Source organism: Vidua chalybeata, chromosome 1 (assembly GCF_026979565.1).
Source record: "Vidua chalybeata isolate OUT-0048 chromosome 1, bVidCha1 merged haplotype, whole genome shotgun sequence".
Taxonomy (NCBI): Eukaryota; Metazoa; Chordata; class Aves; order Passeriformes; family Viduidae; genus Vidua; species Vidua chalybeata.
In genome coordinates, this window is record NC_071530.1 from 7,996,861 (window position 1) to 8,007,560 (window position 10,700).

The 10,700-nt window shown below is 46.1% G+C and overlaps 1 protein-coding gene across 2 annotated transcripts; it reads left to right on the forward strand.

Annotated features, from left to right (window-relative positions):
• INSIG1 (insulin induced gene 1) lies at positions 1 to 10,211 on the forward strand. Of its 2 annotated transcripts, XM_053958478.1 has the most exons (6): positions 1 to 93; positions 390 to 802; positions 3,717 to 3,841; positions 4,498 to 4,664; positions 5,167 to 5,266; positions 7,958 to 10,211. In XM_053958478.1, exons 2-6 carry the CDS (start codon positions 406 to 408, stop codon positions 7,985 to 7,987), a joined length of 819 nt encoding a protein of 272 aa, XP_053814453.1. In that variant the 5' UTR covers positions 1 to 93; positions 390 to 405; the 3' UTR covers positions 7,988 to 10,211. The 2 variants fall into 2 exon arrangements, with proteins under 2 accessions (XP_053814453.1, XP_053814461.1); XM_053958486.1 differs by lacking the exons at positions 1 to 93; positions 390 to 802 and adding an exon at positions 1,448 to 2,814.
• The last annotated feature ends 489 nt before the right edge of the window (positions 10,212 to 10,700 follow it).

Sequence of the window (10,700 nt, forward strand, 5' to 3'; positions counted from 1 at the left end):
TATAAACCTTACCCGGGGCGCGGGCCGGCGGCGCGCAGCCGGCACGGAGGCGGCGGAGCGGCGGCCGGCGCGGCCCCCCCTCTCCATCCCGAGGTGAGCGGGCGGCCCGGATGCCCGGGGACAGACGGACGGGCAGGGGCGCGGAGGTTGGACGGGCCCGGGTAGGGAGCGAACCCCGTCCCCGCGGGAGAGGGGCAGCGCGGGGGTCGCGGGCCGGGGTCCGTGTCCTCCCGTGGGGACGAGGCGGCGCAGCCCCGGGGTTGCTCGGCTGGGTCGGTTCCCCCCGCATCCCCCGGTGCCCGGTCGGTGCTGGAGGATGCGGCGGTGTGTGTCAGCGCCTGACCCGTTGCTGGGGGCTTTACTAGCGTGTGCCTGTGCGTGTGTTTCAGGACTCCGGAGAAGCCAATGCCCAGGTTAGAGAGCTGCACCTGGAGCTGTTCCTGCACTGCCAGAGGAAGGCACAGGAGCCAGCTGGGGGACACGGCGGCGGGGCTGGCCGCCAAGGTGGGCGAGATGCTGAGCTCCTCCGTGTCGAGCCCCTCGCTGGCGCTGGTGGGTCGCGGATCTCGCAGCCCCAGCACCTCCAGCGCCAGTAGCACCGCCAGCAGCACCAGCAGCACCTTGAACTGGAGTCAGCACCTGGTGCAGAGGAGCGTGGTGCTCTTCGTCGTGGGTGCTTTCATGGCCCTGGTGCTGAACTTGCTGCAGATCCAGCGGAATGTGACTTTGTTCCCTGACGAAGTGATTTCTACTCTCTTCTCCTCCGCCTGGTGGGTGCCCCCGTGCTGCGGCACAGCAGCAGGTGAGTGGCTGACCTCCACGAGTGATTTTTTGGTTTTTCCTCATTCTCTCGTGGAGGATGAGAGGCGGTGGGGCTGAATGCGTGACCCGTGCGCGTGGGAGCCCCGCATTTCCATCCGACAGCGAGTGATGCGAGCTCGGGCTTCTGGGAGGATGCGCGCCCGGCTTTATCCCCGCGCCAGGGCTGCCCGCGCGGTCCCGCGTGTCCCAGGGCCGGTTTTGAGCCCTGCGGTGCGCTCCGTCCGCGGGTGACGCGGGCGGGTTTCCCGCGGCTGGAAGCGCGGGCGCGGGGCTCGGGGCGCGGCGGGACCGCGGCGTCCCCGCTGCCCCCGCCCCCCGCGGCCGCGCGCCGGCCCCGCCCCCCGCCGCCCATTGGCTGCCGCCGAACTGGTGAGTGGCGGGCGGCGCTCGCCATTGGCTGGGGCCGCGACTGGCCACGGGCTGGGCCACAACAAGGAAGTCACGTGCGGCGGCGCGCGCGGCCCTGTCAGCGGCCTGACCCCCACCGAGCCCTTCACCGGCCCGGCCACCGTCACCGGCCCGGCCACTGTCACCGGCCTGACCCCCACCGAGCCCTGTCACCGGCCTGACCCCCACCGAGCCCTGTCACCGGCCCGGCCACCGTCACCGGCCCGGCCACTGTCACCGGCCTGACCCCCACCGAGCCCTGTCACCGGCCCGGCCACCGTCACCGGCCCGGCCACTGTCACCGGCCTGACCCCCACCGAGCCCTTCACCGGCCCGGCCACTGTCACCGGCCTGACCCCCACCGAGCCCTGTCACCGGCCTGACCCCCACCGAGCCCTTCACCGGCCCGGCCACTGCCACCGGCCTGACCCCCACCGAGCTCTGTCACCGGCCTGACCCCCACCGAGCCCTTCACCGGCCCGGCCACTGTCACCGGCCTGACCCCCGCCCCTGTCACCAGCCTGACCCCCACCGAGCCCTGTCACTGGCCCGGCCACCGTCACCGGCCTGACCCCCACCGAGCCCTGTCACTGGCCCGGCCACTGTCACCGGCCTGACCCCCACCCCTGTCACCGGCCTGACTCCCAGCGAGCCCTTCACCGGCCCGGCCACCGTCACCGGCCCGGCCACTGTCACCGGCCTGACCCCCACCCCTGTCACCGGCCTGACCCCCAGCGAGCCCTGTCACCGGCCCGGCCACCGTCACCGGCCTGACCCCCACCCCTGTCACCGGCCTGACCCCCACCCCTGTCACCGGCCCTGCCCCTGTCACCGGCCTGACCCCCACCGAGCCCTGTCACTGGCCCGGCCCCCACCCCTGTCACCGGCCTGGCCCCTGCCCGGTGCCCCTTGCCCACTGCCCCTGTCACCTGTCTGTCCCCTGTCACCTGTCTGCCCCTTGCCTGCTGACCCCATCACCTGCTTGCTCTCAGCACCTTGCCTGCTGCTCCTGTCACCTAACCATGCCCTGTCTGCTGTCCCTGTCACCTGCCTGGCCCCTGCCTGCCGTCCCTGCCTGTCACCTGCCTGTCCCTTGCCCACTGCTGGGCAAGTACCACAGAAGGCTCAGCCCATGGTGTGGTTGTCACAGCAGCTGGCACATACTTCGTGCTTTATAATTCATAACCCCCCCTGCAGTCCCTGTCTAGACAAAACAAAGTTTTGGTGAAGGGTTGGAGGATTAAAAAGGAGTTAAATTTTAGGAAATAAACCCAGTGTAATAGTTTTTAATTTGCATTGATAATACTTTAAACAACTTGTGCATATTTTTGTTTAATGCAGTTATGTGATGTCTGCTTGTATCACACAGTGAAGGGGGTATGAAAGATAAACCATGAACTCAAATGAATAATGAACTGTGTTCATTAATGGATGAACATTAAAGGTTCATTAAAGGATGGCCTGGGATATTCTCCAATGAGAATTCTCATAGTCCTGTCACAGTTGGATTAAACTTTGGAATTTAGCTGTTATCATAAAGGCAAGAGTCCTGGTAGCTGGCATCAGAGTTATGAAGCTGTTTCAGAACACGTCTGTCTTGGAATAGTATGTTCTCTAGCCTTCTTAACATAGAATTTATTACTCTTAGGAGTTTAAGGGATTAAAAAAAAAAAGAGAGAGAGACCAGGAAAGGAAATAAATAAACACAGAAGTTGCACTTAGTAAAATTGCAACCCTGAAGTTGGTGACAACTCAGGGAGTTGCAATCCCTAGAAGAATGAAACTCTGGTGTTCTTGCCAGCAACTGAGCTAGCACTAGCCTATGTTTTTCTTCTGCAACCAGCTTTCAGACTGATAAAGGCTGAAAAATGCTTTATGGAGATAAAAACTTTGTCTTGTTAACTGTATGAGTAGTTATTTTTCCCTGATACCAGTAGACTGATGGCAGCTGCTTGTTTAAGTTCAGCTCTGCTTCTGTTTGGTATCAAAATTCATCTGACATGGACAGGAGCCCTGGGCTGACTTACAGCCCAGCAGAAAGAAAGAAAGCAGCTCTGCTAATAAACTTTTAAGTCCAGGCAAATATTTAATTCACAGCCTGATTCACAGCTGATGAATCATGCTCATAAAGCTGTCAGCCCTGCACGTGAGCAATGAACACAGATTCCACTCCTCGCAAAGCTTTTATTGTGCTTTGCTTTTATTGGTACAAGCGTTTGCTCAGGATGTCAAATGACAAATCTCTTTAAACAAAAGGAGCTTCAAGTCAGATACCTTAACAAAGCAATATATATTTAAAGGTTCAAAGAGAATACTGCTTGTTAGAGTGGGGTTTTCACTTCTCTAAAGACAAGACGAGTAATAATTGTGTTTTCTTCATCAGGCTTACAGCAGTGTGATGAGCACCTCGCTGCTTTCTCAAGCACTTGCGTGCCAAGTTAATATTTAGTGGTGCTGGAGTAATCCTTGCCTAGCAGCTGGTACAAGTGGTGTTCCTTCTCTTGCAGCTGTGGTTGGCCTGCTGTACCCCTGCATTGACAGCCACCTCGGGGAGCCCCACAAGTTCAAGCGGGAGTGGGCCAGCGTCATGCGCTGCATCGCCGTCTTCGTGGGCATCAACCACGCCAGCGCTGTATCCTTCAGCTAGTGTGTGCTCCATGTGCTTACTCGGTGCTCATCAAACTGTCTCTGCCACTTGGGTCTGGGGGAGGATTGCCACGGTAAGGGTGGTGCTCCTGGCAGAGAGGTTCTGTGAGAGCTGCTGGACACTGCAGTGGCTACTGTGAGATGTGTAACACAGCTCACTTGAAGTGTTACGGGAGGGGAGGGGAGTTGACATCGTGGTGTGTCTTGTACAGCTGCAAGCATGACAGTGTAAGCTGTTTTAATCTATATCTAAAAGTAACACAACTAACTAGTGATGTGCTAGTGAGAAGCACAAAATAAGTGTTCTTTTTGTTAAGATAAGGTGGCTTGAGCGGAAAACCTAAGTGAGCTGGATTACCCAGGTTACTTGAGACAAAAATTCATCAAAGTTAAACGTTTCAGAATGTAACATATACTCTAGATGCTCAGTGTGACAAAAATTGATGTTAACTTTGCAGTCATGTTCCAGTCAGAGTTAACAAGAGCTATGATTGCTTAGCAGGTCTGAAAACCAAATCCTTAATGTATTGTATTTAAAGACAGAGAATTGTGCTCACTTTCAGTTTGAGTTCTCCCTGGTTCAGTTTCAGTAATAGGATATCTGCAGGCTTAAAAAGGACTGTCCTTAACATCTTTTTCCAGAAACTAGACTTTGCAAACAACGTCCAGCTGTCCCTGACTCTGGCAGCCTTATCACTGGGGCTTTGGTGGACATTTGATCGTTCAAGAAGTGGTCTCGGACTTGGAATAACAATAGCCTTTGTAGCAACACTGATAACCCAGTTTCTTGTATATAATGGTGTTTATCAGTAAGTTAGCTTCTAAAATACTATTTCAGCTCTCTTGTCTCAACTAAAAGCATGGGTGCACATGAACTGGAATTTAGTTGTTAATATATTTGGCCATTCTTGTAAGATGTTTTGTTTGGCTAAGGTTGTCCAGTTGTTCCAAATGCCCAGACTGAGAACTGTGGGTGGAAGGTGGGGAGCATTGGGACTGGGATGTGTGTTGAAATGGTAACACCTCAGAAAACTGAGCTTCCACTGGCTCTCAGCAGAGTGAATTTCTAAACTTTACTGGCTAGGATAAGGGGGTTTAGAAGCTTGTGAAGTTTACAGACTTAATTTGGTCTCCCAGTTTCCATATCCTCTGTTGCTTTTTTTTTTTTTTTTTTTGGTGGTGGTTTTTGGTTTTTTTGGGTTTTTTTGTTTCAGCCCAGGGAGAGAATTCTGTAGCATCTGGTTAAGAGTTTGTAAGATGATGAAAGTTACTTGTCACTAACTTTCTAACTTATTTCCTTTTCTTTACTAGGTATACATCCCCAGATTTCCTTTACATTCGTTCTTGGCTTCCATGTATATTTTTCTCAGGAGGTGTGACTGTAGGAAACATAGGACGCCAGCTGGCTATGGTAATTACTGCATAATTAGTAGTTTCCTTAACAATCCAAATGCCTTCCATTGTTGTTAGTCCAAGAATAAACTATGCCTTGAAGGGTATGACTCATGAACTGTCAGAGTTGAATAGATGTATTCCTAAGAGCTGAACTGTAAGCAGACAACCTGTGTTGCCAGTAGAGTGGGTATTGTCTTAGTAAGTGTTTTAATATCTTTTGTATTTAACTTTTTCCAGTGGCAGCCTAAATAAGACTGGAATTAGTACATTGCTCCTGCTCCATCAGTATTTATAATTAACATTTCAGGTAGCTGGAGAACTGAGACACTGCTGGGCTTTCTCTAATTATTCATGCACTAAAGTATATATAGGGAAATGTCCCTATACAGCATCAAATTCCACTGCTCCAAAATCAAATATTCTCTTGCTGGTTACTTAACACATGATTCAAGTATCATTCCACACATGGGGTAATATAAATTGCTGTTTTGTTTGCCAGGGTCTTAAGGAATTATTTCCTTGTAGCACACTGAAGAGTAAACCTGGCTGTGTGTTTGTACATCTAAGGCTTGGTTGTGAAAGGTGTTCTGACACTGATGGATAATAATAATTAATATTGTGCTGATTTAACTTCTGTCTTCCTTGCTATGTAAGTCCTGTATCCTGGAAAACATCTTCAAGTTAACTTTCCTAAGGCTGCTGTGGTTTAGGTGTCTTCAATTTTTACCGAAGGAAGGGCATTTGAGGTTTTTTAAAACACAAGTTCACTACTTCCCTTTCAAATCTCACTGATGCATTCAATCTGCATTTGGGTTTATTTAGGACTACATGTATGGGGGGAAGAGGAAGTATAATTTCTCTTTTTAAATTTACCACTCAAATCAAGTGAAAACCATACATTAACTGAATTCTGTTGAAGCTTTGGTATTGCAGCAGAGTCTCAGAATGAAATTACAGTTGGTTTTATGCTACAGTTCTATATTTCACACAGTGCTTTCCAGATGCTCTGCTGCTCCTGTTAGAAAGCAAAGGAAGGCAGCCTTAAACTAGAAAGAGCTAAAATGAATTTAGACACAAAGAACATTTTTCTTTTGCTATTGTTTCACCTGGCATCTCACTTGAGTATAGTTAAAATCAGTCTGGATTCTGCCTGCAGCTTTCCTGTCAATCTTGTTATCTTCCTCATAAAGGGGAAAAGTTGGCAACGCAGAGCTTTTTATTCTGGTTATTTAGAGGTGTCTTCTCATGTGTTTTACATTGCCATTACTTAGTCAGGAAAAGCTTGGGGAAGTACAGCATTTTCATAGGAACACTTCTGCAAGTCATTGTGAAGCATTGTGTGCTAGAAATCCAAAGAAGCAGAGTCTGTAATTCAGTCAACCACATCTTTCTTCTGTAGAGGTAATTCAAAAGTCCCAGTCTGTTTTGTCAGCCATCGTGGTTGTGGCCGGAAGATGGAATGTAGCATTGTTTTAACCCATACTTGAATTAAAGTTATTTCTCTGGCTATATATTGTGCTGCAGCCCCTGAGCTCTTTGCTGCATGTGACAGATATCTTCTGGGTTTGTCCAGAATAGAAGGTGGCACCTGTGGAAATCAATGGAGTAAAGTTGCTTTGCTTTGTCCTCAGCCCCTGTCCAGATTTTCCAGTTAGAAATGAAAAGTGAAATGGAAAGTGTCCTTGAGACATCTCCTCCCACGCTGATAAATGTTAGCTGGGAGATCCTTGCTGCATTCCTGTCACTGGATTTCAAGGCAGCTCCCATGTTCTACCAAAGTGCAGTGTGACCTTTCAGCAAACCTGCTGTTAGCAGAGACTTTGGGGTTTTGTTTGGCTTGTTGGGATTTTTTTGCTACCAGCTTGAGGATGAAGTCCAGTGTTTTCTTTTAGTAGGTTTTATTTTTAGTAGGTTTTATAGCAAAAGAAGAGGTGATGGTGCTGCTGCTGCCATCAGTTCTTTCTGCTCATTCTGACACCTAGAGTTGCTCAGTCAGTGCTCATCAACTGGGTTAAGTGGGTGGCAACACTTCATTTTGAGTTGTAACCATCTTTCTCAGCGTCTGACAAATTTGGGTGGTATTCAGAACTTGGGCCTCACAAATATCTATTGTGTACTAATGCTAGAGGCTGGAGAACTGAGAATTAATTCAGTACTTGAAAATATATTTGCATTTTGACCTTAGAAGAGAACAAGCTACAAGCTTTGTTTCAAAGAAAAATGGGTTCAATACCTCATAGTGACATATTACTGTGTTCCATACTAGAAAAGGGACTTAGGAAGAAATGAGTAAGTCTCTGATACCAGGCTTTGACTGGAAAATAAAGTAGCTTGTGGTTAAAGGCAGTTTGAAAAAGGGCTGTTAAAACTGAATTAATGAACATCCATTAAGTGAGGCATTGAGTACCTTCTACTAAGAAATAAACTGAGATAGAGAGGAAAGATAACAAAGTCTTAGAAAAAGCAATGAAATTGGCAGATGGATTTTTCAGATGCACTGATTGAGGCAACAAACACCCATAGTGATTTTTTTTTTTGTCCACATTTAGGAAGTGCATCCTCATTAAGATTTTAAAAGAAGCCATGCTCTCTAGGTCACTGTCAGCCTAACTGGAGTTACTTTACTATTTAATAATTGAAAATATTGCATAATGTATTCACTTATCAGATGGCATTAAAACCTGTGTTTGATGCTTTTTGTCCATAGGGTATTCCAGAGAAACCACACAATGACTAAACCTTTGAAGAAGAGCACCTGGTGCCAGTGTGAAAGCAACTTTATGAAGACGTGTTCCTTTTTAAAACTGAAGATTATTTAGAAGAAATAATCTCTTTATGGGCTCACTGCACAAATGACTTGTGGGAAAAAAAATTTACCCACTCTTAGAATAGCCAAGTGAAATTAACTGCTTATCTTGAAATCTTACCCTGATTTACCACATAAGCATTTGCATATGGCTGTTCTCTGGAAGAGTTTAACACCAAGTGCATACAACTGTTCAGGCTAAGTGGCAGTTTTCCAAGTATTAGATTCCACTGCAAGTTATTGAATCAGCTGCCGTGTTTTAAAGCCTTGAAACTGAAATTTAATTACAAGCTCTTGTATCAGTGCCCAAAGGAAGTAGATCGATGGTGCTTAACAATGATGAAGTATGGTTTAATAGGAATAGTATTTATCCAAATCTTTAAAAAATAGGGTTATTTAAAAATAAGAGTGATCGAAACAGATTAAAGGCATTGCACTAATGCTTTTAGGAGTTTTATGAAGGAATCATGCCCTTACTTGTAATGCTGCATTAAGTTTCTGTCTTTGACGGTGGAGAGGGTTTGAGGGATGAGAGGTTGGAAGCCTTAGTTTGGAATTTCTAAATTACTTCAGTATGAGAAGTGAGCACAGGAGACAATCTTGGTCAAATGTGAACCTTTATCAAGAGATTCCAACTGGAAATTTCATTACTCCTGAGGCTTGCAGTTAGATTTGCAAGAATCAAGCTCTGGCCACAATTCAGTAAGAAATCTCAGTGTGTGTGTGACTATGCCTGCTTAATATTAGACACCTGCTTCAGTGTCTCACCAAAGGACATCTTAAGTATCTCAAATGTCTGATGTTACTGAAAAACCATGTCATTGCTTAGCCATCAAACACGTGCCCCCAAGTTCTTTGATTTGTCATTTCCTCCTAGAGCTGTCCTTTGAATCCGTGTTTGGACTGAAATGATTAGAAAAAGAAAAAGAATTGGGCCTCAAATGTGATTTAAATTGTATGTGAAGAACAGCTTGTTTTCTCAGTTCAGCTTCTGAAAGAGATCACTACTTGTTTTTACACAGCCCTATAGAACTTGCAATCTGTGATTGCCTTCTTAAAAACAAAAAGTGCTTATGTCACTACATTAAACATTTGGTGTTTCTTAATACATAGTTCTGGTGAGCACAACGTATTCATTTGATAGCTTAGACCACAGGAGACCTAAATAGCAAGTATTAGGTCTTAAAAGTTGAAGTGCAATGTACAGTAAGTCTGAGCCTCAAGTTCTCTTCAATATCGATCATTTCTTATGAGAGATTAAAGAGAAAAGGGTTCTGAGTTCATTTCAATGCTGCATGGAGTCAAATGGAGCAATAATTTATTTAACTAGTAAAGCTAGTTTTGTTGTATCTTACATTGAACCCAAATTTTTAGAAATACTCCAATTTTGTGGTTATGGTGTACTTGTAAACTTTTATGGATTTGCCTTTTTGTATTATGCAATTTTTTTTTTCTTGTTGTGTTCTTTTCCAATTTTACATGGCTTCAGTTATAGTTAGAGGCTTCAGTTAAAGGTTGAACCATCAAAACAGAAGTTGAGGCCAGGTCTCTGTTCTGGCTGTTTTCACTCTTCTAAGGGAATGCTAGCAACAAAAGTTTAGCACGAAGTCTATACTACAGAGCAGACCCCAATTCTAACCTTGCTTTGGTTTAAATCAAGAGTAATTTCATTGATATAAGATCCTTCCTCAAATGTTCAAAACTTAAATAATCAAATTTTATAAAACTGCTTGAAGAGATTAGGATGGGTTCAGCTCAGATGTTTAAGGAGCTGCTGCCTTGCTGGAATTACAGCTTTGTAACCATCTTGAAACCCATTTCAAAATGTTGTGAAACTGCATGTAAGTAAAGCTGGCAGTGATCTCTATGGATATTTGATGGAGAAGTATCTCAGATTTATTTGTAAAGATTGAAACTAAATCTGTACCTGTTAGAAATAATACAGCCAAAAACATAAGTCAAAAGTTCATTTTTTGCCAATACTTCTGAGTATCATAACCAAAGTGATTTAAGTTTGGAAGAGGTGGGGAGGGGAGTGAAGAAAATTTGCACTATTCTGAATTTGAACACTTAAATTCTCATTCTTACTGATAAGTTTTCAGCGGTGTGTTTGGTTTTACACTTTTTTTACTATTAAAGTTTTAAGATCAAACCATGTTTGCCTCGGATTCTCTGTGCTTGCATTATGCAGGAATGTTTCTTGAAAAGGACAGTTGTTATGGTTGCATAACAGATATTCAGTCATGCATATGCAGTGGTTTAAAAAAAAAAATCCTAAACTGAACTTGGCAAGATCAGCTTCGGCATGGGTTGTAACAGTTGAAGAAAAACAGCCTTGCTATTGTAGCAGGAAAGCAGAGTAAGTGTGTCGTGGTTTTGTGGCTTAAAGTACAGAATCTTACTGCCATTGTCTTCCAAAATGCTGAAATTCATAATTGAAACAAAATACAGAGGGGGCAGGGTAAGCATGCAAATTCCTGCTGTGGTTTGGTTGTGTGCAGCAGTGATTACTAAAGGCTGAAGCATGTTGAAGAGTGCAAGCTAAGAATGAGCTGCTAAGGCTAAGCAACTCTAATAGCAGCTCACAATTGAGACCAAAAGTCTTCAATTTTGCTGCACTTAAGTGTCTATTTTAGACTTCAAG

Bases quoted from the DNA above. Each gene is read 5' to 3' on its own strand.
- INSIG1 (XM_053958478.1), top strand. From the start codon at position 406: ATGCCCAGGTTAGAGAGCTGCACCTGGAGCTGTTCCTGCACTGCCAGA. The intron at 3,842-4,497 runs GTATCCTTCAGC...ATCTTTTTCCAG, and splicing joins GCATCAACCACGCCAGCGCT to AAACTAGACTTTGCAAACAA. The intron at 5,267-7,957 runs GTAATTACTGCA...TTTTGTCCATAG, and splicing joins TAGGACGCCAGCTGGCTATG to GGTATTCCAGAGAAACCACA.